This window comes from Salarias fasciatus, chromosome 4 (genome assembly GCF_902148845.1).
Source record: "Salarias fasciatus chromosome 4, fSalaFa1.1, whole genome shotgun sequence".
NCBI classification, from domain to species: Eukaryota; Metazoa; Chordata; class Actinopteri; order Blenniiformes; family Blenniidae; genus Salarias; species Salarias fasciatus.
The window spans coordinates 20,623,189-20,650,912 of NC_043748.1; the positions used below are offsets into that span (position 1 = coordinate 20,623,189).

General features: G+C 49.9%; 1 protein-coding gene across 2 annotated transcripts in view; it reads left to right on the forward strand.

Moving 5' to 3' along the window:
- Positions 1–13,689: 13,689 nt before the first annotated feature.
- Positions 13,690–27,724, forward strand: part of LOC115386904 (uncharacterized) — a 29,176-nt gene continuing 15,141 nt past the window's right edge. The window contains exons 1-4 of one of the 2 annotated variants that reach the window (XM_030089360.1): positions 13,690–13,744; positions 17,504–17,570; positions 23,447–24,216; positions 24,349–24,518. In XM_030089360.1, the coding sequence (XP_029945220.1) occupies positions 23,473–24,216; positions 24,349–24,518 (914 nt within the window). In that variant the 5' untranslated portion in view covers positions 13,690–13,744; positions 17,504–17,570; positions 23,447–23,472. Of the gene's footprint in view, positions 13,745–14,369; positions 14,411–17,503; positions 17,571–23,446; positions 24,217–24,348; positions 24,519–27,724 lie in introns of those variants that run through there. The other variant, XM_030089361.1, reaches the window with a different exon arrangement.

The window sequence follows — 27,724 nt, forward strand, 5'->3', positions numbered from 1 at the left end:
ACTGGGCAGGTTTACATGCGGCCCATATAATGGCTTATAGGGCAGAGCGGATGTGCAATAAACACCCAAGTAGATCCACTTCACTTAAAGCGGATTGTATTTCGGAGCCGATTGTACGAGGTGGTCTACACCAATCGAGAATCCGCTCCGTGTCTCATATAAACGCCGCCTGACAGCGGAGCAGAACAAAACGGGGGATTATTTGTTCCGCATGCGCGCCCCCATACATAGTGACCATAGGTAGTGACGTGACAACGTGCGCATAAACGGGAAGTGGGACAGTCAGAACAAGCAGAAAATACGACGGTGGTTAAAAAACACTTTTTTAATAAAAACCCCGAGAGAAAAAACACTGCAGAGGAGGGATGGAAGCAATTCGCGCAACAACTGGTTCCCGTGTTAATGAGTGATGACGGAATTCTGTGTAAGCACATGCTGATAACAGCAGTTGTTAAAGCAAGACTCACAAAAGACTTTAAACTTATGGTAACACTTTATTTGAAGCCCCCCTGTATAACACATTATAAGTACATTTATAAAGCATTATAATGCCATTATAACATGTGTAGCTATAGTTCTAAACATTCATAGATGATCACAATGTCAGGACCTAACCCTAACCCTAACCCTAATCCCATGCTGTATAGTGCTGTATAGTGAATTATAAAGCATTGTGATCATGTAGGAGTGTTTATAACTACTTATAATGTGTTATACCGGGTGCTTAAAGTAAAGTGTTTCCAAACTTATACATTCACTGTAACTGTAGAAAACCGACGTTCGCTAGAACGACTACAAGTCTCAGTCATCTATTGGTCACAAGTTAACACGGGCACCAGTTAATTCCAAAGTGGGCATGCAGAGCACAGAGCACAAAGTTTATGAAAGCACTTTTTGGAGTTAATAGAAAAAATATCTTTAAAGATATGATTGTATGTGCTTTATCTAAATGGAATAAATTTCCAGGTATGTTGGAAATCTTTTTGTATTTTGTGTGAACTTGCGTTTTAGTTGATAATGGCATACGCATTGATGAGAAAATTTTAAACTGGCACTCCATGACAAAAATGTTGCTGACCCCTGCTCTATAAGATGATTTTGGAGCAGGGTGCCAGTTAGATGTGGAATCACAGATGATCTGCTGCATACACCTGCCAAACAGATGTGGATATGAGACGCCTGCAGTGGGTTATTGTGCATATCATACCACCCGTGTTATTAGCACTACGATTCCCATAATGCCTTGGGGACTGGTCACGTGAGCAAACAGCCGCTCCGTGCTTGTAGCTAAGCTAGTCGTTTCAAACAGAACGGCAAACATGAAGCTCCAGGCACATTATCAACCTCTAACCTGTCAGTCACCATGATCACACAGTTTGTCCTCCAGTCTCCCAACCAAGCAGCACCGCGCGCTGCACAGCCCAGCCGGCCGGCCGGCCGCCCACCATATGTGGAGTAGCGGCGCAGCCGGCACGAAAAAAACTGTGCAAATCGGGATGAAAAGAGGCTTTGGGCCGAGTTGGTAGCAGCTTACAGTCAAGTTGGTACCGACCTACTGGGCCCCTTGAGAGCGCACCCGCGAGGCTGACTTGGCTAGGTGCCGACTTCACCAGATGCTGACTTGACTGTATCCTGGGGGCGGTGCCGAGTTGGTCAGGACCGACTTGGATTGGTGCCGACTTGACTGTAGTCCTTGAGCAATACCCTGCTGAGGTCTTGATGCCCCCCCCCCCCCCCCCCCCCCCATACTATGCTGAGTCCTGTAACTCTCTCCTCCAGTTTTTTTAATGATAAGATCATGCATATCCACCAGCACCTCCGCTCCACTACCTCCCCTCTCCCTTCCTCTGAACCTCTCCCACCATCTCATCTACTTTCCACCTTAGAACTCTCTCCTCCCTCTGATATATCCGATCTCATCACCAAGTCTAAGCCCTCAACCTGTCAGCTGGATCCCCTCCCCACAGTTCTGGTCAAAGCCTGCCTCCCCTCTCTACTCCCCCTATATCAGCCATCATTCACTCCTTGTCCTCTGGAACTGTTCCCACTCTTTTTAAATCTGCAGCCGTCAGCCTCATCCTGAAGAAACCTGGTTCAGACCCCAATAACTTCAATAAGCTCCGCCCCATTTCTCACCTTCCGTTCATCTCCAAAATCCTGGAGAAAATTGTTGCCTCTCAACTCCACTCCCATCTCACTCACAACAGTCTTTATGAACGATTCCAGGTTTCTGTCCCCGCCACAGCACTGAAACAGCACTCCTACGGTGTGTTTCCACCTGATGCAACGCAAATTTTTCGTGTGATGAGATTACATACAAAGTCAATGTAATGATGCGATTGTCGCTCAATCTTGAGCGGCAGGCGACGGACGGCGAGCGATGACGTGGCGGGCGGGTGGCGGCGAGCGTTTCCAGCGTAAAATCCGTGTGCCCGTCGACTTGCACTGCCAGGGCACTTGCCCCACCCACCGCTGGCCGCTGGCCGCCCGAAGCCCGCTGCTTCATCGCTCCACGCTTGTTGCTTGAGTTGAAATAATTGAACTTTTCAAGCGAATTTGCGCCAGGACAGCCTATCAGCGTGGAGGTCTTCACTGACGTGCTGACGTTGGGCATACAGTGCTCCGACCACGCAGAACAGTTGGCATGATGCCAAGGCGAGCGGCGAGCGGCGAGCTGCGTGCGCGATCTCATTTGTTCACCGCTTCTGATGGAAACACAGCATCAGCCTGCCGTCGTCCAGGTGCAGCTCCTGCAGTAGTGCTGTGATGTTCAATGAAGGCTGTTCGTTTGAACGGCTCTTTTAAGTGAACGACGAGAGCCGGTTCACAGCTGTCTGAGAGCCGTTCATTTGTGCAAATTGTCCACGCTTCCTTCACATGTCTCCTGAGTCCAGCTGTCACTGCTGCCTTCATGTGAACGACCGAGTTTCAGTTTTCCGCAGCTTGCTCCAGTCACCTGAACGCAGCAGCTAACTAGCGGAGGAGAATGTGTAGAACCCGGAGTGGAGCCGGTGTTTTGGAAGAACTGGTTTCCCTATTAATTGGCGACTGGGGTTCTTTCACATCCCTCGTTGCTGATAGATGTTAACAACCAAACAAAAAGCCGTTCAGACCTTTTATGATTCTAATTTCAACATCTGCTGCCAGTAGCAGAAGCAGGAAATGCTAAAGGAAGTCAGTCACCAGTTAACAAGGACACCAGTTACTTTGAAACACCGTATTGACCGCTGTATCAGAGATTTTAGCAGTGGAACACACACACACACACACACACACACAGACACAGACGGACAGCCGGGTGCACAGAGGACTGTGGGACAAACATCAGAAGAATCCTGCCCACTGCTGCTGTGCAGGAGACGGTGATGAGGAGGGCTGTGATGTTTCTGCAGGATGTTTTGTGTTGCATATTTGTATCAGCGTGACGCGTCGCGTGAATGAATTCACACACTAGCGATAAAAGTCATGCGTCTCATGTGGCGCAGTGTCATTTGTTGCGCGAATGCAGTCGCGTCAAACGCGTCCGGTGGAAACACACCGTTAAAGATCACAGATGACCTTCTAATGGCAGCTGACTCCAGTCTCATCTCCATCCTCATCTTCCTCAATCTGAGCGCAGCCTTCGACACCGTTTCTCACCCCATCCTGCTCAATAGACTCTCCTCCATCGGCATCACACACAGCCCCCCCTCCACTGGTTTCACTCCTCCTTCACTGGAGCGCTCAGTTCATCCAGCTCAAGTCCTTCACCTCTCAGCCCTCCCCTGTTACTTCTGGCGTGCCCCAGGGCTCCGTCCTGGGGCCCTCATCTTCATCATAGACCTCCTTCCCCTTGGTAACATTTTCCGGAAATTTGGTATTGATTTTCATTGCTACGCGGATGACACCCAGCTCTATCTCTCCAGTAAACCAAACTCCACTCTCCCACCCTCCTCCCTCACCCTCTGCATCTCTGAAATCAAATCCTGGTTCACCTCAAATTTCCTGAAATCAAATAGTGATAAAGCAGAACTTCTTCTTGTAGGCACCAAGTCCACACTCTCCAAATCTGACAGGTTTTCCCTCACAGTGGACAGCTCCTCAGTGTCCCCCTCCCCTCAGGTTAAGAGTCTGGGTGTCGTCCTCCACAGCTCACTTTCTTTCCACTCCCGCATTAATAACATTACTTGGTCTGCATACTTCCACCTACATAACATAAACCACCAACGCCCCTCTCTCTCCCCTCACTCTCCCTTCTGTTTAGATTTAAAGCCATCCACAACACACACCCCCTCCCCATCTGTCTGATCTCATACACTTTGCCACCCCCTCACGTTCCCTCAGGTCTTATTCCTCTCTCCGCCCGCCTCAGCACCATGGAGAGCACAGCATTCAGCCTCTCTGCTCCTCAACTCTGGAACTCTCTTCCACCAGACATCCGCAACATTGATTCTCTTTCTCAGTTCAAATCCAAACTCAAAACTCAACTGTTTCAGTCAGCCTATCATTTTTAACCTCACTCTTTCTTTTAATTCACTGTGTTATGTCTGTTGTTTTTATTTGTAATGTGTTTTAATCTTTTGTAAAGCGTCCTTGGGTGCGTAGAAAGGCGCTGTGAAATAAAATGTATTATTATTTTTCTTGTTGATCAGCTGTCTCGTTGGCAGAGGTAGTGTTAAGTACAGAGGTGTCATTGTTTTCGGGCTGTGTATGTATTGTAGGGCATATGTGTGCAAAGCAATACTTTTTGGGGGGGGGTATTTTGTTGCTGCTGGCACCACCGCATGCTCCAGACAGTAACTGATTCCTGTTTCCAAGTTACTTCACCAACGCCGATTATAAGAGAAGCATTTTTTGATGATACCGTGATGTGGTGTACTAAAACCACTGATGATACCTCCACCATGCTCTTCTCCATCTAAACTTGTCACATCCATCCAGGGCAGTTTAGGGGCAGCAATGCGTGTTTTGAAGGGAAAACACACATACACATGGGTTGATCATGCAAACTCCACACAGAAAGGCCCCGGGCCCCGGTTGGTATTTGAACACAGGACCACCGTATGAGCTCAATGCAGCTGCTGAATAATTTCTGTTTAAACATTGAAGGTTTTCTCTGTCTTTCAGATCGGAACCACACCCTGCCCTCCATCATGGACGCCGCGGACGACCTCCTGGAGAACATATACTCGTTCATCAGTCAGAGAGAGAGAGGTGTGCTGATCAGCTGGTGAAGCTGGCCCGAAAACTGCAGTCCATCAAAAAGAATTGTAGTGGCTCGGAGTGTGTGGGGAACTCGGTGTCGGTGGTGGGGGCCGCCTGCCTGCTGGGAGCCGGAGTCGCCACCTTGTTAACTGGAGGAATAGCTGCCGAGGACATTGTGCCCAGCGGCCCGATGAAAAAGGCAAAGAAGATTGAGGAGAGGAGCAATGAAATAGAAAGAGAAATCCAGGAACTCAGTAAGACACTGAAAGACCAGATCAGGGAGGTGTCACGTGTGCAGGAGGGAGGACCCATGCGCAGGCAGTCAGAGAGAGTTGAGCTGGTTTATTGTCCAGAAAAGCAGGGTAACAGGAACGCAAACAAGCTGAGGTGCGGGCAGGGACACGGACAACACACACAACGGACCAGCAAGGACAAGTGAGGGCTACGGGCTTTAAATAAGGTGGACACAGGTGAGGCACATTAGGGCGCCAACGAGGAAGGAGACCAGGCAGGAGAACATGAGGAACAGACAAGCAGGAGAGACAGGGCATGTAAAAATGGGGAAAACAAAACCAAAACCAGTCCAGAGCGCCCCCACAAGGCTGGAGGGGCACGGGGCATGACAGTACCCCCCTCTCCATGTGCGCCTCCTGGCGCACAAGGCAGAGGAGGGCAGGCCCGAACGGGGACAAGACTCGGACTGGAACGGGGTGTGCTGCGCTCCAGCCAGCACGGAACGGGGTGTGCTGCGCTCCAGCCAGCACGGAACGGGGTGTGCTGCGCTCCAGCCAGCACGGAACGGGGTGTGCTGCGCTCCAGCCAGCACGGAACGGGGTGTGCTGCGCTCCAGCCAGCACGGAACGGGGTGTGCTGCGCTCCTCGGCAGCCAGCACAGTCAGGAACAGGATGGGTCGGGGCTGCACCTCTGCAGACAGGACGGACAGGAACAGGACGGGGCTGCACCTCGGCAGACAGGACGGACAGGAACAGGACGGGGCTGCACCTCGGCAGACAGGACGGACAGGAACAGGACGGGGCTGCACCTCGGCAGACAGGACGGACAGGAACAGGACGGGGCTGCACCTCGGCAGACAGGACGGGACGGGACAGGAACCAGGGCTGCACCTCTTCAGCCAGGACGGGTCGCCGGCAGCAAACAGGAACTGGAACGCCGGCAGCAAACAGGAACAGGACGGGTCGGGACTGCATGGCGGCACACGATGGGGGGGGCGAGCTTCTTTCGCCAGCGGGGGGCCATAGGCACACGGTCCGGGGGCGAGCAGCTTCGCCGGCACACGCCCAGTGGGCGCGGGCTTCTATCGCAGGGGCGAGCAGCCTTGCCGGCACACGCCCTGGAGGGGCGCGGGCTTCTATCGCCGGCGGGGGGCCATAGGCACATAGTCCGGGGGCAAGCAGCTTTGCTGGCAGCTGCCACAGGCAGACAATCCGGGGGCGCGAGCTGCGCCGGCGGCGGCCCGAGGCAGACGATCCGGGGGCGCGAGCTGCGCCGGCGGCGGCCAGAGGCAGAGGATCCGGGGGGTAGGACTTACTGCCTGCTGGGTCCAGACGTGGCCGGTCCGTTCTGTCACGTGTGCAGGAGGGAGGACCCACGCGCAGGCAGTCAGAGAGAGTTGAGCTGGTTTATTGTCCAGAAAAGCAGGGTAACAGGAACGCAAACAAGCTGAGGTGCGGGCAGGGACACGGACAACACACACAACGGACCGGCAAGGACAAGTGAGGGCTACGGGCTTTAAATAAGGTGGACACAGGTGAGGCACATTAGGACGCTAACGAGGAAGGAGACCAGGCAGGAGAACATGAGGAACAGACAAGCAGGAGAGACAGGGCATGTAAAAATGGGGAAAACAAAACCAAAACCAGTCCAGAGCGCCCCCACAAGGCTGGAGGGGCACGGGGCATGACAGGAGGAGAATCCCTCCTTCAACCAGGACCAGCTGGACCAGGCCTTCATGATCCAGATGGTGCAGGCCGTGGCCAGGAGGAACAGAATAGACATCCATTTCCACTTCAATGACTTCAATCCGCATATCCACTTGGGAGATCCATCTAATCCCAGACAGAATACCCTCACAAGGGACACTATACTCATCGTGGCAGTTGCTGGGTTTTTAGCATTCTTTGCTGTTGAACTCAGTGGGAAGAAATCCAGGAAGATGTTTGCTAAAGCAGCAAAAAAACTCGTCAGTACACTGTCCTCAGCTGGAGCCAAAACAGTCCTGAAAGGAAGCGCCATGGTGAGACTCAGTCCAGCTCTCCAGAATCCTTTCTGATGGACCCTCAGGCCTCATTTATCAAACTGTGCATAGAATGGGTTCTAAATTCTGTCTTAGGAATTAAATTTACAATGTGTTTAAGTACAAAAAACCGAACTGTCACCTGTCGTAGCACACTAGTCAGTAATCAGTGGGGATCCGATGGGGGAGGGCAGGGGGTCTGGTGGGGGGCTGATGGGGGATCTGGGGTCCTCCAGACTCCCTCTCATTGGTCCTCAGGTTTTGGGCGGAGCCATAGAAATGGCTTTTGCACTTCCCGAAGCAATCGACAGCTGGAAGAAAATGATCGAGAATAATCATGTGACCGAGGCCAGCCAATCACTGAGAGACACAGCTGGAGACATCCGAAAGATGACGAGGACTCTGAGGAGACAGATGGACAGAATCAGGTTTGTTTTCCATGAAATGTGTTCAGATGTGTCAGACGTCAGCAGCTCCTCTGTTTGTTAGAATGTAGACGACACCGGCTGCTTTCTGAAGCCTTCAGAGTGTCCAACATTCAACACGTCAACTGAGCAGCTGCAGTTTTCTTCCAAGCAGTCGGAAAGTTGAGTCGTGGGGGGAGTGGACAGTAGCTCTGCCCAGCGCCACGGAAAGGAGGAAGTGATCCTGAATGCTGTGTATTGGGGAAACTGATGCTCAGGAGTAGAGCAGAGAAGAGTACAGTAGAGTACAATATAGTAGCGTAGATTACAATAGAGTACAGTTGCACAGTGGATTGGTGTTGAGTACCACAGAGTACAGCAGAGTAAAGTAGAGCAGAGTACAATAGAATACAGTACAGATCAGGTCCTCCTCCTCTCTCCACCTCTCTCTCTCCTCCGCCCATCTCAGCACTGTGGAGAACTGAGCTCCAGGCTGGACAGGAAGCAGCCAGTGGTCTTCTGGCTGTGCTGATGAACCTCTGCAGCTCTCCTGGTTTGAAGTTGAGCACCCTGCTACCACACTGATGCAGAACACCCAGATGCTCCCTGTGGCGGCTCTATAGAAGGTCACCAGCAGCCTCTCTTCCAGGTGGTTCTTCCTCAGCACTCTCAGGGAGGGAGACACTGCCAAGCCTTTCTTACCACCACCGTGGTCTGCCATCAAAATGTTGAACTGAGGCAACATGCAATGAGATTATGATGGCACTGATATTCTACCATGGCCAGTAACCGATGAAAATAAACAATACAGAGACAACTGCTGGACAAAATTGGCGGAAGCGGACGATCGTTGTCACAACTCTCTCACGATAAGAGAGGCTACATGTGTGCAGACTAGAGGAAGGCCTGGAAAAGCAGTCCTGGAGCTTTGCTGGTCAAATAAACCAGAGAAAAGCTGAACTCTAATGACCCGAAAGAGAGAGAGAGAGAGAGAGAGAGAGAGAGAGAGAGAGAGAGAGAGAGAGAGAGATGTTACAGCAGATCAACAGAGGTCTTCTATATTCCAGTCAGCTAACATCTGACTGAACAAACCTTCTCCACTGTTATTGACAGGAACATGTTGGAAGAGATGGCCAGACATCAGCAAGAACAGCTCTGAGGCGGCGGCACTGAGGCTTCACCGCGTCGACTTACGAGCAGCGAGGCGGCGGCTGCCAGAACGTTACAAGCAGCAGCAACCATCCCAGGCTTCGACCTCCGCAGCTCGCCGGAGGCTGATTAAGTGTAGCGCCCCCTAGGTGATCTGACCTGATAGTGGAGTGCGCTCCCGAGTTCTTTAAAATAAATGTTCTTCTTGTATCCTATGGTTAATTAATGCTCTCTCAGGTGTACTTAAACTTCACAAATTCTGAATGTAACAGCCAAATAACACCTTTTCACACACAATCACCACACAATAGTTGAACTTTCAACTATTTACTAAAATAATTAAAAGCATTAGGAAAATAAAAGCAAAATAAAATACAATCAGCCACAAATAAAATGTTTCAAGCACTTAAATGTCTTGGCTCAGTTTTTACCATGAAGGAATCACAAAATAGAGTTCAATGACCACACACTTTCAGTTTCCAACCCCCCAAAAAATAAATCTACTGTCCTTTACATTCAAATCAAAATCAAACAATCTGAAATGTAGGTACCCAGTAAATTAACTCACGTTGCAGCCCTGAGAAGAAAAAAACTTGAGTGCGGTGCAGCCGAGAAAAAAAACAACAAAAAAAAACCCAAGGCTGGATTGTGCTTCAGCGCAATGAAAAAAAAAATCAATCAATCAATCAATCAATTTATTTCTGTATAGCCCAGTATCACAACAACAGTTGCCTCAGAGGGCTTCAAGATGTTACATTGATTGGTAAAAATAAAAACAGTGAATAAGCATAATGTTAATATGTCGAATTCACAGTGACGGAAAAGGACCGACTTACAGGCAAGATGGCGGCCTTCTGCGCTGCTCCAAACACAACGAGGGAGGAACGTCCTCGGTGTGATAGAAGCTAAAGGCAGTCCTCGTCGTCCATAGACTCACGGTTCACAGCTGGAGAGGCAAGACAACACGCTGAACGATCCGCCGAGCAGGCGAACCTCCATGAGTCCAACCAGCCACGCCGAGCCCCTCATTCTGACTGGCTCGTAGCTGCCAGCACGAAGAGTCTTCACACGGTCCTCCCGACTCAGTCTTATTCACCATAGACATCCGTGTGCGAGTAACTTGTTGTTTCTCTGCGGACATCCACAGCAATCCCGAAAGGTCGGTGTTTTACCAACTTTTCTTCCCCTTCCACGCACACGCATCACCTGGCCGTCCTCGCCTCGTGTCCTCCTCTCCCTTCTCTGCCTGTTTCACCTCCTGACTCCACCCATCTCACCTCTCAACTCGTTAAATTATTCAATAAAATGATAAAAACAAAACATAATCATGGACATTCAGTGGTCCTTTTTACAAACATTTTTAAATACATTTTTACACAAAAACATGAACTAAAATCCAAACCGGGTTACATAAGGAGGCAGTGTGGAGGCACTCCGGGAGCCACTACCACCCTGAAGAGAACTGGGACCAGCGCCCCAATGACGAGGCTGCCAGCGGTACCGACCCTGCCCTGCCTTGCCCCCTCTTCTGTTCCACGTCCCTTCTCGTTGGGGACAGCAGCATCAGGAATATTTCTGGGTGCTTCTGTCCCCACGATCCTCCACAGACTCCGGGAGCTCCTGCAGTCCGTCCCCTCCACTGTCCGCCGAGTGATCGTCCACGTCGGGACTAACGACACGGCCCGGCAGCAGGCGGAGGACAAAGCAGGACTTTAACTTGTTGGAGAGCTGTGGGAGGTCGGGTTTTATCAGACCTCATCGGACCTTTGAAGACCTACTCAAGGAGAGCTGAGCTTCTCCTGCTCAGCCTCAACATCTGGCTCCAGCTCTCCTGCTCAGCTCCCAACTTTTATTTCAGAGACAATTTGAACTTGTTTGGAACTGCCCAGCTTTTTATCGACAGGATGGACTTTATCCGAGCCGCTGAGCAGCTCCGTTTTAGCGACTTCAGGACTGTTCTTAAACAACAACGGACTCTTCTAACAGTGAACCTCCAGAGAGCCTCGTCCAGCCGTCCTCTGCTCCGAACATGGAGCTGCTGAATGCTCTGCTCTCTTAAACCTTTCATTATGAATGATTTTATTTCAGACAATAATTTAGACAGTCTGCTTTTAACTGAAATGTGGCAGCACTGATGCAGCTGTTATCCTCACTGAGGCTTCCCCACCAAGTTTTAACTTTTTATTTTCAACCAGACACAATAAGAGGGGTGGAGGGACTGTGTCTGTTTAAAAAAAAACTCATTGAGCGAATGTGCAGTGGTTTTTAACAGTTTTACTTTATGTGAGCCCCATGCCTTTGTTCTTAGCAGTCCCATGATCCTCTAACAGAGTACAGACCCCATCATTACTCTAGTGTTTTTATCAGTGAATTTTCAGAACTTTTATCAATAATTCATTCTAAATATAACAGAATTTTAATAACTGGTGATTTTAGGTTACATGTTGAAAACACTTCAGACTCAATGTCCAGAGAATTTTTAAGCCTTATAAACTGTTTCGATTTAAACAGCATGTCACACAACCTGGACCAGGGGCGAAGCCACATTGCACCCATCTTAAAGTCCTGATAGGACCAGGGGGCGGGGCCACATTATACCAGTTTTAAAGTGGCTCATGGCTCCCTGCTTCAAGATGGATTTAAGGTTCTCTTATTAGTCTTTAAATGTCTTCATGTTCTCGCTGCGTCTTATTCAGCTGATCTATTTTTACCATCTGGACCCTCGGGGCCCTGAGGTGCTCTGGCAGCAACCTACTGTGCGTCCCAAAAGCCAGAACCAAGACCCCTGGTGAGGCACTACAGCGCCTGCCTGTGGAACAGCCTACCGGAGAACCTCAGGACCGCAGAAACTGTCCAGATTTTTAAAGAAAAGTTAAAAACACAGATTTTTAATCAGGCTTTTAACTGACTGCCTACATTTTCCGTATTTTCATCATTATTTATGTAATTTTATTCTATTATGTACCTTTACTTCTTAACCTCATCTTACTTATTTTACATTAACTTTTTTACTATATTTTATATTTTAAGTTTATAGGTGTTTTACTCCAGTGTGTTGGGTTTAAGTTTGGTAACTCATTTTAAATTAATAAATAATTGATTACCGGAAGTAATTGATTAGTTTAAGTAATTTTTTACAGGGCATACAGGGTTTGACAGCTTCAGTGTCTTTTCCACAGTTCAGGGCTGAAATCTCAGAGCTTCAAGATGTGTGGAGGAAGCACTGGGGCCTTCATCCTGTTCCTTGCTGCCTTCACTTCCTCCTTCAGCGTTTTCCTCTCCACCTCCTCCATCAAACACATGGAACCTCCACCGCCAGCCCTCCAGCCGACACGGTGGATTTTGTGTCACAGCATGGAGGGCGTGGTGAAGGTGATCACCATTTTGATTCCGTTGTTGTCCAGACCTCCAGCTGCCATATGTGTGGCCTCCAGAATGTTAGTGTCTTGGTTAGTGCTGTCAGTTTTAATCGCATTGATCGCAATTTAATCGCACTGATCGCAATTCATCGTGATTAATTCATGGAGAACCGTCAACAATTAACTTTTTTAAAGTTGAGATTAATTGCAATGAAGAATGTAATCCTCATAAATCAGTCCCAATGTCAGGAAAAAAACACTATTATCCTCTAGTTCTTTTCTTTGACCCAATTGGCAGACCTCAATGGATTAATCGCGATTAAAATTGACAGCACTAGTCTTGGTCTTTTAACGCCTGAGGTTCTGCAGCCTCTGGTTCTGGCTCGGTTTCCTGTAGAGTTCTTCAATCTTCAGGCCCATCAGTCCCATCAGGCTGTGCAGCCTGTGAGCCTGTTTCCTGTTCTGAGAGCAGAACCTGAGGTGATCCTGGAACGTCCAAGTCAGCAGACGTCTCTTGTTCGTCTTCCCTCCCTGATGTGACATTGTGCTGAGAACCTTTCTACTCAGCTTGGATGTGAGGAATCTCAAAATCATCCAAATATGGCCGCTTAGACAGTTCCCCCTCATTGATGTTGTTCATGCTCACAGGCGTTTTCTCCTGAGAAGATGATCTTTCTTTTACAACAGTGGGCCCGTCGTCGATTGTTTGGCAGTTCACTCATCTGACACACAGAGATCCTGTACACTGCAGCAGCAGCCAATCTGTGCCGCCGCCCTGCATGGATTCCACCTTAGCAGGCAGGATCGACAGGAGACAGCCATCTTTTCCATCCATCAGCTCCTGGATGGAGTACTGTGCAGCTGCTCGGTGATTCTCTGGACCGCTCTGAGTCTGTTTTCTCTTTCCTCCTCTGTTCAGAGCAGTGGGAGTCTCTTTGCCACACGTTCACAAGTGCAGCGCCTGTCACCATCTTTGCTCATCTGTCCAGAACACAGGCGGGCAGAACAATTTCCTTCCTCCAATATGAAGTCCATCTCCTCCCCCGGCTGTGAACCCTCCTCCACTGAGTGATGCTCTCCAGAGCTCTGCACATTTCACTCCTGCTTCCTCACAACTCCTCCTTTAGTTGCTAAGACTGATATTTTTGAAGCATTTTTAAGATTGAGGGTTGCGATTGAGGGTTAAGGGGGAGAACTGGAATTGGCCCACTCATTCAGTGATGACCTGGACCCACACATCTGTCAACAGCCTTCCCAGCAACACCCGCCTGAAACCACCCCCCACAACACCCCCCCTCCCCCGCCCCCCGCCCCTCCGTGGCATAACAAGCACGTTTCCTTTCACTTTCAGTTTCACTCTGAGACTAATCCTGACGCAGATTCTTCTCTGGAGGTAAGAAACTCTCTCGACTCGGCCGAATAATAAACAGTTTGCTCCTTTCAGATTATTAATCTTCTACATTTATGAGTGAGTCATTCAAATGTGTAAATTCACGTAGAAGTTACACCAAGTAATCTCCAGGCTGTAACTTAGAGAGAAAGGATTCCTCAGGATTACTTCAGATTTTAATGTGACTCCAGGATCTCATGTTGTTTAATTATTGATTCGTTTCAGTTTAAGATTTTTCTTTTTAGATACAGTGAGGGAGAGGTTTTTCACACACACACACACACACACACACACACACACACACACACAGGGGCGGGCTGGCCATCGGGAGGTTTGGGAAGTTTCCCGACCGGCCAGTCGATTCCGGGCGGTGGCCAGTTTTTTTTTTTTTCTTCTTCTTGTAGTCTGTCTGTCTTAACCCAAAAACACAGCTGCACCCCCCGCCCCCGCTCTAACGGCCGCGCGCGCAGCAACAACAACTCTCCCCGCTCTCAACTGTCAAGCAAATGCCCCCCCCCCCCCCCCCCCAGCTCTTCATGTGATCGGATAAAACGCGTCTCCAAACTAAGGTCCTGAATTTCAACCAAGCCCCGCCCCTGCACACACACACACACACACACACACATCTCAGTTTGTTTCACTGATCCTGACGCAGATTCTTCTCTGGAGGTAAGAAACTCTCTGGACTCGGCCGATTAGGAACAGTTTGCTCATTTCAGATGATTAATCTTCTACGTTTATGAGTGAGTCTTCAAAGTATGTAAATTCACGTAGAAGTTACACCAAGTAATCTCCGGGCTGTAACTTAGAGAGAAAGGATTCCTCAGGATTGCTTCAGATTTTAATCTGACTCCAGGATCTCTCTCTCTCTCTCTCTCTCTCTCTCTCTCTCTCTCTCTCTCTCTCTCTCTCTCTCTCTCTCTCTCTCTCTCTCTCTCTCTCTCTCTCACACACACACACACACAAACACAAACACACACAGTCTTGTATTTCTATCCTTGTGGGGACCGTCCATTGACTCCCATTCATGTCTAGCCCCTAACCCTGACCCTTACCCTAACCCTAACCCACACCACAACAAAGCCTAACCCTAAAGAAATGTTTTTGCACTTTTACTTTTTTCAGTAACAACAACATGGTCAAGAAAACACTGTTTCTCATACTTAGGACCGGAAAAAGGTCCCCACAAGGCACGTCGTTCCACGTTTTGCTATCCTTGTGGGGACATTTGGCCCCGACAAGGATAGAAATACAAGAACACACACACACACACACACACACACACACACACACACACACACACACACACACGTTTGTACTTATATCGTTTATATCGTTACTTATACTTACCCTAACCATCAAAAATAAATGCCTAACCCTAACCTATGCCCTAAACCTAACCTAAACCCAACTGTAACCCTGAATCAAAAACCAAGTCTTAACCCTCAAAAAGGTCAAAAAAGGCCTGTTGAAAAGTGAGGACCGGCAAAAATGTCCTCAGTCTGTTGGTGAAAAACGAATTTTGGTCCTTCCTTTTGGGTATGTACAAGAAAACTCACACACACACACACACACACACACACACACACACACACACACACACACACACACACACACACACACACACACACGTTCAATACTTCAGATTTCACTGCCTCGTTTTGACCTGAAGGTGGTGCCAGAACAGCAGAACATTCAGAAGAATGGTGTTTCTATTGCTGTAATCCTTGAATCCCTTTTATTCTGTGAAACAAAATTGGCGAGTTTGTTTTAAAAAGCTCTTAAATTAGCTCAAAAACCATTTTTTACCTCCAAATCTTTATTCAACATTCTTTAGCTTCTCAGAGAAGTATTGAACGTGTGTGTGTGTGTGTGTGTGTGTGTGTGTGTGTGTGTGTGTGTGTGTGTGTGTGTGTGTGTCTGTGTGTGTGTGTGTGTGTGAATTCATGCACATCAGTAGCATGTGGAATCACATGTCTCTTTGGGCACAGAGCTCTCAGCGCTTCCTTTTCTGCCCAAGTCCTTGTTGGAGGAGAGCAGCCAGGACTGGGGCTGGGACTGGGGCTGGAGGAGGGACTGGGACTGGGGCTGGAGGAGGGACTGGGGCTGGGGCTGGAGGAGGGACTGGGGCTGGGGCTGGGGCTGGAGGAGGGACTGGGGCTGGGGCTGGGGCTGGGGCTGGAGGAGGGACTGGGGCTGGGGCTGGGGCTGGGGCTGGAGGAGGGACTGGGGCTGGAGGAGGGACTGGGACTGGGGCTGGGGCTGTGGCTGGGGCTGGAGGAGGGACTGGGACTGGGACTGGGGCTGGCAGATTCAGAGATTCAGACATTCTGTCTTTCAGTCTCTCATTCCTCTCAGATGATCAGCCTCCACCCACTGCAGGATGTTCTCCTTATATCAGCCCAGCTCAGGCCCAATCAACCAATCAGAAGAAGTGGGACTGACCCAAAAACCAAGGGGTGTTTGAAATAACACAAGTCTTTACTCTTTATTTTAACAGAATAATGGGGTGTGACGGCAACAGTGATACCAGTAGTGATCGGGGCACTGGGAGCAGGAACCCTCAAGCTGGGAGGCTCCAGCAGAGATCAGGAACAACATCTGAGATGTCTGTTCAAAAGAACACAATCCTAGGAACAGCTAAGATCCAGTGCAGAACCCTCAAGCTCCCAGACCTCTGGTAGAGGACCCGAGCTTGAAGGAGACAGACACAATACCGCTGGGGTGGCGAGAACACAATTTATGTATATATATATATATATATATATATATATATATATATATATATATATATATATATATATATATATATATATATATATATATATAGAGAGAGAGAGAGAGAGAGAGAGAGAGAGAGAGAGAGAGAGAGAGAGATACAAAAAACACCTTCACTGTGAGCTCTGAGCTGAGCTCAGCCATGACAGTCTGCAGCTGTGTGTTGCCATGGAGACCAGCTGCACCCAGCAGCATGACAGCATGACAGTGAATCAGCCGTTTTTCTTCCACTTTGCATGGTTGAAGAAATGTTGTTTCTCGAGAACAGAGAGGTGAAATTTATTTGTTTATTTATTTCAACTGCATCAGAAGTCTTTCATGAATTTATCCTGACATGTTCGTGTCTGTAGGATCATCCATATAGGCACAGTGAGTTTGGAAAGATGTGTGAACTTTTGGATTTGAGTGAGAAAATCTCTCTGCACAATACATTGGAGCGGATGGGAGAACATTCTGCACTTTACTCAAAGAAATGTATCTGGAGATAGAACCGTTTGAGATAGAGACCAGATGAAAGCAATGTGAGCATCAAAAGGAAAGTACCTACATTATGATGTATAATGTGTTAAGATTGAGCCAGAAATGTGGCCTGGGGGACGATAGAAACCTTTATTTTTTTTGTTTAAATGCAGAACATGTCCCACTCTCACCCTTTCCAATACAAACCCATTATAAACTCCAAAAACGACTGAAAATCTCACCACACCTTAACGCTCACAGTTTGAATTTGGTGGAAGAAATTGAAATGAGGTTTTCATGTCTTGATAGAGGACAAAAATGGCAACGTTTTAAAAGTTTAATGACATGACTTGACTTCTATGTGGAAGTGTGGCGAGGCACGATGGACTTGTTCGGTGATGATGTTTTTTTCATGAGGGAAAAGTTTTGGTTTTTTGCATTTTTCTCACAATTGGTTTTGCTGAAATGCCGGGAAAAGTCACAGCACACCATTCCTGAGTTTGTCACGTTTTCCTGTGCTTTCAGTGAGGCTGCTCCAGACGGCGGGCTGCATTTTTCAGTACAGTTGTGCAGCAAAAAGCCCTTCGCCCTGGTGAGTGCTCTCTCTCTTTCTTCTTTTCTTTTTTTTTTTTTTTTTTTTTTGTTTGGTGGATCATAATCTTTGAGCCTTGCCAGAGGCAGGTACAAGGAAATAATCAGTAAAGTAACAGATCACTTTCTTTGAGAAGTAATCATTAACCGGTGCTAAAAATTCCAATTTGTCTTCCCTCCATAATTAAAAGTTCATTCTGAAATGTTCAGTTTGCAACTTTATTGAGGGTTGTAACCATGAATGGTTATAATTTAGTAGAGCTCAAATGTCTCGTGCCCTTGAAGGCACCTCAGCTCGTCCCTCTGCTGGGACAGCAGTCGTCTCAACAGCTGCCTTGGCTCCCAGGTGGATGCTGCTATTGGGTTGTGTAACGCTGAGTGACAGCATCATCAGCCAATCAGATTTTGAGGTGTTGTTGACAGACAGCTGAGTTTCTCCAGCGTCTTTCAGAGGAGCTTCACCGATTGGTCCATGGCCAGCAGCGTTGACACACAGTCTGTGTTTGTGAATATGATGGCGCTGAATGAACAGGTAGTCCAGCAGATAGAACTCTGGACCCGTTTGGCAGAAAACATGGAAATTGTGAGCAGATGGATATCCTAAAATGGATGTGCTAAATGAAACGAGCACATGGCTGCCCTGCAGCCTGGTCTGGAAGTGGAGCAGCACCAGCTGCACCGCCGTCATTTCCAGCACATTGATGTGAATGGGCGTGGAGTCCCAGGCACCACCCACCGGGAGGTGGCCTAGGGTGCCTCCCCATCCTGCGAGAGATGCATCCGTGAACACCTTGACGTGATGCGACACGCAGCCCATGGGGACTCCTTGCAGAAGAAGCGCAGGATCCATCCAGAAGAGGAGATCCTGACGCGCCTGGGCCGGGATCGAGACCTTCTTGTGCCCGTCCCATTTCCTTAAGAGGCGGAGGCGGCAGAACCACCGTTGGAGCCTGCGCATGTGCAGAAGGCCCAAGCTAACCACAGGATGGGCAGCAGCCATCATACCTAGGACAGTCCTGATGCGGTGGACCCGGGCTGCGGGCACCGTGATCAGGGACCGAGGCAGGCTGTCATGGTCAGAGCGTCCAGCTCCAGCTCCAACCCCAGATTAGCCATCTGCTGACCTGGGACGAGCGCGCTCTTGTCCCGGTTCACCACGAACTCCAAGTGTTCGATGTGGTGCAGGACCTGGGCCATATGCTCCAGTGCCTCCTGATAAGAGGGCGCGAGTATCAGCCAGTCGTCGATGTAGGTGAGGATCCTCAGACCACGACGACGGAGGGGCTCCAGCACGGCTTCTACACACTTGATGAAGGTGCGCGGAGCGAGGGAGTAGCCGAAAGGGAGCCGGTTGTATTGAAAATACCAGTCTCCCACGGTGAACCGAGAGGAAGCTCCTGTGCCTCCTCAGAATGGGGATGTGGAAGTAGGCGTCCGTGAGGTCGACCGAGGTCATCCAGTCCCCATGATGGACGTGCTCCAGGAGGTGTTTGACCGTCAGCATACGGAACCTCCTGGTGGTCACTTGACCGTTCAGGACCCACAAGTCCAGAATGGGTCTCATCCCTCCGCTCTTCTTGGGAACAAAGAAGTAGGGGGAGTAAAAGCCCGAATGTGCCTCCTCCGCACTCAGCTCCATTACTGCGCCTTGGCGTAGGAGCGAGGATACCTCTGCTTCGAGAGCGAACGCCCCCGCAGGGCATGCGAGCCGCGTACGGAGGATCCCGTTGAAAGGAGGCAGGTGACACGCGAACTGCAGGGCATAGCCGCATCTCAGCGTCCTGGACAGCCAGGGTGAGAGCGGTCCCAGCATCGCGCACCATGTCTGGAAGTGGAGCGTCAGCGGCTGTACCACGACCATGGACGAAAGGGGTTGTCCACCCGTCCTCCCGGCCTTGGGAGACGGGGGGCCCCTTTCAAAAGGGCTGTGGACGGGGCGTCCCGAGAAGCGGCGTGAGCAGCCGCTTTGGGGCCGCGCACAGCGCTTTGCTGAATCCGAAGCCGGCGGAGGTGGCGTGATCCCGGGACATCTGGGGCCGCTAGCCTCGCCAATGATGCCAGGGCCCGAGCGTGCAGAAGCAGGGATGCGGGCAAGCATAATCACAGCGCTCTGGAGCTCCGCTGTGCTTAGGCAGGGAGCTGCAGGTGGGAGACGCAGTCTGGGGCGCTTGCGAGCCGACGGCTCATCAGCGGAGGCGCTCTGCCCGTGCGTAATGCCAACAATGCCGGCGTCCACACGCATCACGGCGGGGACGAGAGTCGGCATGATCCCAGCGCTCTGAGGCTCCACTGTGCTCATTGCAGGAAGACGCAGGCGGGGCGCGTAGTTCGGGGTGCTTATGGGCTGACAGAGTTACCGGCAGCACCCCTGATGCGCGTCCTGTGTGGCGAGAGGGCATGCGATTCCGCCGCTACGACTGCCGTGGCCGCAACGCGGCGGAATCGCAGCAGAGCAGACGCCGGCGAGGAAGCGTGGAGCCAAGCGTAGAGCTGAGTGCAACACGCTCCTCTCTTGAGGAAGCAGTGTGCTGGTGGGAGGGATGCTCGATACCACTTTTTTCAGACCGATACCAAGTACGAGTACTTCATCGTCAGTACTCACCGATACCAATACTCATGCTGATACTTTTGATACATAAAATTTAAAATAATGCAATGACAGATCATTTTTGAAAAATGACTCTTATTTCTAAAAAAAGGCACCACAGCCACTATGTTTAAGTCCAAAATAATAGACTGAAAAATAAAACAAATAACTCTTTGAGTTTTTCACTTTTTAAATGAAATTAAGTGCAAGATAAAACAATTTCTCTGAGTTTTAAGTTTTTTTTTTAAATGAACTGAAGTACAAGATGTAAACAAACAACTCTAAATTATACACTTTTTAAAATGAACTTATTTTAACATTTTATGAATGAAGTAAAGTGCAAGATAAAACAGTTTTCTCTGAGTTTTACACTTTACATGAAATAAGTTTTTAAATGTACTCATCCTAATGATTTTTGATGAACTAAATTCAAAGATAGAACAACCCCTGCATTTTAAGAGTTGCTCTGAGTTGCTGGTGTTATTTGTACTGCTCTCGGATCGGCACTCTTCAGTTTCTCGGTCTTCTGCAGAGTTTACCATCGAGTTGGCTCCAGGAGTTTTTTTTCCAGCACAACAGCGTCAGCCTCGCGTGAGACTCTCTTGTACATGCTTTGTCCTGAGGTGTTTCAACAATTACTAGTGGTAAATGAACAAGATCACACACCTCCTTTAGCAATTTTAGCATTGCAGAGTTTGCATTCTGCAAAGCTTGGCTCGTTTTCACTTATGTGAAAGAATTTCCACACCGGCGGAGTTTTGATGAGACGAGCAGCTGTTCTTGCGGATTCATTCCTGTTGTCTCTGCATTGGGTGTGATGCTCATGGAGAAGTCAGCCCGCTGTGGTGTAGCGCCCAGCGCCTGTCAGCGCCAACTCCTGGAGAGGAGGGCTTCTTCCTCTTTCATGTTTAATGGCAGCTTGCATCCCATTCGGTTGTACTACCGCCATCTGCTGGTGAGGGCGGCTTACTACGCATGAGATTTTCTTGCCTTGAGTATCGGCGGCTGGTATCGGTAGCCTTCACGAGTACTTGATACTTTGAAATAAGGCGAGTATTGCCCGATACCGATACCTGGTATCGGTACTCGCACATCCCTAGCTGGCGGCATAGCTTAGAGCTAGGGTCGACGATCTTGGAAAACTAGCATGTAGAACGAATGTAGCATCTCCCCAAGGCTCCGCCCCGCTCCCACCCCATTGGAGGAGCTCCCGTTGGGAGCGAACGCACTGAACGCGGAAGTGCCACGCGGGTGCGCGCGTGGAAGCACAACGCGCACAGAGTTTGTGATCGCCTCCAATGTTATTAACCTTTCTGACTGCCCGCACACAACGCGCATAGGAGCGCAGTGCGCCCACTCCGCTTCATTCTATTTTTCACGCGAGCCGCCAGCGCCGAGAGCTCCTTGGCAACGCGCGCGCTCTGAATCAGGGCCAGTGCACGCCATTGAAATGAACGCGCAGGGGGCTGGTAGAACGGCGAAGGGATTTGATTGGTTTCTTAAGAGCGGTCCGCGCGATACGATTGGTCGGAGTTTTTACACTCCTGTGGCTGCTACAGTGGTCAGATTTTTCTGCACTTTTTTCCATCCACATAATGTATTGACTTCTCCCAGGAGGCAAGGAGCATTTCACTCAGTATGACAAAATATGCTTTTGGACAACATCGTCTACCCTAACTTTAGCGCAGCGGCGGAAAGCGTTTGGAGGAGCGAGCACGGCGGGGTGAACGCCGGAGGCACGCTCCGCACAGCTCCGCCAGGCGGCTGCGGCTGAGGGTGAAGGTTGGGGGGGAGCTGTTGGGAGCCTCGGGCCGCCGCCTCCAAATGGTCGATGATCACCTGGATGTCTGGACCGAAGAGGGAGGAAGTCGAGAGGGGAAACCCCAGGATCCCCCTCTGGTCCCAAGGGAGGAGAGGCCAAGCCACAGGTGCCTCATGGCAAGCTGGGCGCTGGCCATGACGCGGCCTCCGTTGATCGCAGTGGAATGACACATGCGCATCAGGACCTCGGCCGTGTTCTGGATCTCCTCGATGTCCTCCGGCGGTAGGTCTGACCTCTCATGGCAGAGCTTATCGATGGAGCCGAGGAGGAAAGTCATATTGTTAGCCAAGGCAAACACTTGGTTTCCATTAGCATAGCCCCGGTCCAGGAAATCTGCCATGCGCCTGTCTCTTTCAGATGGCAGCATGGGTTTTGCGCTGGGCCACGGAGTGGAGGTGGGAAGCAGCCACAGCCTCACGGAGTCCTCTATAGTACATACTCCGGAGACAGGTGGTCAGCCGTCCACGGAGCAGTACTCACAGTAGCCCTTCACTGCCCCCTTGGCGGTGAGCGGAGCACACCAGTCACGCTGCATGTTGGCCTGGAACGATGGCACGGTGGGACACAGCACCGCAGTCCAGGAATGAGCCTGCGATTGGGTTGCTAGCCCGAGTGCAAAGTCGCGCTGCGCCGGCTCGGGTGGTTGCGGAGCGCCAGTCAGGTGCGTTCTGCAGCGGAGGTGAAGAGCCTCGCGAGGTATTCCACCGGCTCAGTAGCCGGAAGTCGGTGAAACGGCACCCATAAATGCCGCTCGCCGCTCGGATTCCTCGAGCGGTAAGGCGATGCAGGCAGGGCAGGATACCCGCTGGCGGTAATGCTGCCAGCCCAGGCAGGTAAAACAGCGTTCGTGGCAGTCTTGCTCCAGGAGCGCTGAGCCACAGCAGGTGAGAGGCCCGACGCCGGATGGCGACAGGTCACGGGCTGGCTTTTCCATCTTGAATCTTCTGATTTTGATGTGAGGAAGTGGCTTTGAAAGTCTCAAGGGCTGAGAAAGAAGAAGGAAGTGTGTTGTGCAGGTGCTGTTAATGTACCCTCGGAGAGGGGCATGGCAGTGTGCCAGCGCGCACGGAGGATTGGCGCGTCAGTTTCAGACTTGTCTCAGTGATTGGCTGGCACCAGGGAGAGTACCAATAGCGAAGCCAGTAGGTGGGCTAAGCATTACACGAAGTAGAACCACTGATGATAGCTCCACCATGCTCTTCTCCACTTAAACTCGTCACATCCATCCATCTTTGGGGCAATTTAGGGTCCCCAATTAACCTGACATGCATGGTTTTGGAGGAAGCACACACAGAGAGGGGGTGATCATGCAAACTCCACACAGAAAGGCCCCGGGCAGCGGCTGGTATTTGAAACCAGAACCTTCTTGCTGTGAGGCTAGAACGCTGATCACAGCACCACTGTGTGGGGTCAATGCAGCTGCTGAATAATTTCTGTTTCAACATTGAAGGTTTTCTCTGACTTCCAGATCAGAACCACACCCTGGCCTCCATCATGGGCGTAGCAGACGACCTCCTGGAGAGGATGTACTCATGGATCAGTCAGAGGGAGCAGTGTCCCGATCAGCTGGAGGAGCTGGCCAGAGTACTGGAGATCCACAGAGGGAATTGTAACATCTCGGAGTGTGTGGGGAACTCGGTGTCGGTGGTGGCGACTGCCTGCATGCTGGGAGCCGGAGTCGCCACCTTGTGTTCAGGAGGAATAGCTGCTCCTCTTGTAGGACTCGTGGCAGCGGCGTTCAGTGGAGTGGGTGCAGCCGTCACCCTAGGAACTAAAATCACAGAGGTCTTTGTGTCCAGCGGCCCAATGTTACAGGCGAAGAAGGTTGAGGAGAAGAGTAATGAAATAGAAAGAGAAATCCAGCAACTCAGTAAGAGACTGAAAGACCAGATCAGGGAAGAGAATCCCTCCTTCAACCAGGACCAGCAGGACCAGGCCTTCATGATCCAGATGAAGCAGGCCATGGCCAGGAGGAACGGAATAGACATCGATTTCCACTCCAATGACTTCAATCAGCTTAGCTACCTTGGAGATGCATGGAATCCCAGACAGAACGTCCTGATGCCACGGGGCACTTCTCATCAACTGCTCACCGTGGCAGTTGCTGGGATTTTAGCAGTTTTTGCTGTTAAACTCAGTGGGAAGGAATCCAGGATCCTATTTGCGAAGGAGCGAAACAACTCATCAAGACACTGTCCTACAGCTGGAGCCAAAACTGTCCTGAAAGGAGGCGCCACGGTGAGACTCAGTCCAGCTCTCCAGAATCCTTTCTGATGGATCCTGAGGCCTCATTTATCAAATTGTGCCTCTCACCATTTGTCTATATTTGTGTTTGCCCGTTTCATTTTGATGAGTTCTTATTGGTCCTCAGTTGTGGGCGGAGTCGTAGGAATGGCTTTTGCACTTCCTGAAGCAATCACCAGCTGGAAGAAAATGATCAAGAGGAATCATGTGACCGAGGCCAGCCAATCACTGAGAGACACAGCCAGACACATCCGAGAGATGACAAGGACTCTGAGGAGACAGCTGGACAGAATCAGGTTTGTTTTCCATGAAATGTGTTAAGATGTGTCAGACGTCAGCAGCTCCTCTGTTTGTTAGAATGTAGACGACACCGGCTGCTTTCTGAAGCCTTCAGAGTGTCCAACATTCAACACGTCAGCTGAGCAGCTGCAGTTTTCTTCCAAGCAGTCGGAGAAGTTGAGTCATGGGGGGAGTGGACAGTAGCTTTGCCCAGCGCCACGGAAAGGAGGAAGTGATCCTGAATGCTGTGTATTGGGGAAACTGATGCTCAGGAGTAGAGCAGAGAAGAGTACAGTAGAGCACAGTTGTACGATAGATTGGTGTTGAGTACCACAGAGTACAGCAGAGTAAAGTAGAGCAGAGTACAATAGAATACAGTACAGATCAGGTCCTCCTTCTCTCTCCACCTCGCTCTCTCCTCCGCCCATCTCAGCACTGTGGAGAACTGAGCTCCAGGCTGGACAGGAAGCAGCCAGTGGTCTTCAGGCTGTGCTGATGAGCCTCTGCAGCTCTCCTGGTTTGAAGTTGAGCACCCTGCTTCCACACTGATGCAGAACACCCAGATGCTCCCTGTGGCGGCTCTATAGAAGGTCACCAGCAGCCTCTCTTCCAGGTGGTTCTTCCTCAGCACTCTCAGGGAGGGAGACACTGCCAAGTCTTCCTTACCACCACCGTGGTCTGCCATCAAAATGTTGAACTGAGGCAACATGCAATGAGATTATGATGGCACTGATGTTTAACATGGCCAGTAAATTTTGGGGAAGAACTGGAAGACCGCCATGCCACCTACCAACAGCAAGGGCCTCACTCTTCCCCCAGTTGATCCTTGCTGCCGATGCCACATTAAAATCTTTAATTAAAACTAAACTTAACTAAAACATCTACGTCCCCCTGATTCCTGACAAAAACAATAAGATCATCTGCATAGGCCAATAAAATCATGCTTTCACTAAACCCGGTAAAACAGACCCGGCAGATTGGAACCTAGTTCAGTGAGGAGGAGCTCCAGGGAGAGAACATAGAGCATCATGACAGAGTACAGCCCTGCCTGACCCTCTGCACACCCTAAAAGGAGCACACAGACTGCAGCTGATCTCAGCACACTCTCAATGTCCCTGTACAGCACCTGGATCTTAGCTATGAAATGCTGAACCCAAAACTTTCCATGACCCTCCACAGGAAGCTGTGCTCAACTCGGTCAAAAGCCTTTTCCTGGTCTACTGAAATCAGACCAGCATCCATGTCCAAAGAACTAGAGACTTCCAAAACGTCCCTAATCAGGTGGACGTTGTCCACCATGGACCTGCCAGGGACACAGGAGGTGTGGTCCCGGTGGATGACCTGCTCCATAGCTCTCCCCAGCCTGGAGGCCAAGACCTTGGACAGGAGTTTGTCATCCACACAGAGCAAGGACACGGGGTGCCAGTTCTTGATGTCCTGCAGGTTTCCCTTCTTAGGGAGCAGAGTGAGGACTGCTCTCCTGCAGGACACTGGCATGAAACCAGAGGCCAGACACTCTTTGTATACGTCCAGGACATCCTTACCCAGGAGGTCCCAGAACGCCTTGTAGAACTCGGCGGTGAGCCCGTCGATCCCAGGAGACCTGCCCGTTGGCATCACCTGCACCGCTGCCCGCAGCTCCTACTAGGGCATTCACGACTTTAGTTTTTTTCAAGTCGACTTATCCCTCAATAAAGTCGAAGTCGAGCCGACAATGTGAGGCTGACGTGATGTGAGATGACGTCATCACATTGACAGGGGGGGGGCAACACGGACACACAGCTGTCCAGCAATGAGCAGCTTGTCTTAAAATTCACTGCAATGTACCTAGTAGCTCGGACGCCGCCACTGCGATTCAGAAACAGAAAAAAAGGCTAAACGAATTGTAATACCAAATAATAATATATTGATAATGTATGTGCTTCATATTTTATCAACAATCTGTAATAAAGGAGAAGACAAACAGTCTGGAGTGCCGAACAAGCTTCTCGAGGATGCATGGATCAGTGCGCCTGCATGAAACGTGCACAGCTGAGCCCTTAATTTAGTATGGGAGAAACGGCGTGCAGCACGGTGGTGCGCAAACACGAACAAGACACAAGCATCAACAGTCCTTCTGACATTTTAACCCGAACAAAACAAAGGCTAACACCTTGAGTTTCTTTTGAATTTAACTGCACAACACATAGTGCAATTAAACCGGCAGCAAGACGCACTCCCATTGCGTGTCCGCAACATGTTTGGAAAAAAAGAGCTCATTGTCCAAATGAATTTAAAGCAAAATAATCAAAACCCAGTGCTGTCGAAAATTATAATTTGATACTGGTCTTGCTTGCATCGTTTTACAGAACATTACTTAGACAAACAGTTTTCAACGTAAAATAAAATAAATAGAAAGTAAAACCAGAACCGCAATAGGCACCACTCAGACAAAAAATAAAGAACTCGCCAGCCTCTAAAGATAAAGGGTAAATAAAATGAATCCTTATTGCTGTAATTTTCTTAGATCACACTCAGTTTAGTAATCCTACTCTGGGTCATCTTCCCTCACATTCTTGGGCTGCGCTCATGTTTTCATGGAGTAGGGCATGAGCGCATTCACATGCGCTGGATGAAGGCTAGAGCCGTGGGGTGATCGGGTGAGAGAAAGAATAACCTGCGGACTTGTCAACTCCTCCAAATTTACGTGGCTTCTGTGACGGACGTCGACTAGTCAACGAGTCGACGTTTTTGTGTAATGCCCTAGCTCCTACATGTCTAGGCAGGGCGCCTCCAGCTGTTCGTGGTCTCGGAGACTTGAGGCAGTCCCCTCAGGAACCCCTCCAGGAGGTCCGGCTCCTCCTTGTGTCACGGGGTGCGGGATGGAAGGAACCACGCACAGGCAGCCAGGTTGGAGTTCAGAAAGTCCTTTATTTGCAGGAACAGGTACGCAGGGATACAGGTACGCAGGATTAAGGAACGCAGGATTCAGGAAGGAGCTGAGCTGGTGCAGGCCAGGACACACACAGAGCACGTGGACAGACCCACAAGGAACCAACAAGACACATCAGGAGAGCAGGGCTTATATAGAGGGCAGGAAAGGTGCAACCCATTAGGGAAGTAACAAGAGAGGCAGGAGAACATGAGGAGCAGGCAGATGACTTGGCAGGAGAACATGAAGGCAGACAAACTCAAAACAGGACCCAAGCGCCACTAGTCTTTTAAATCTATAAACCTCCTGATC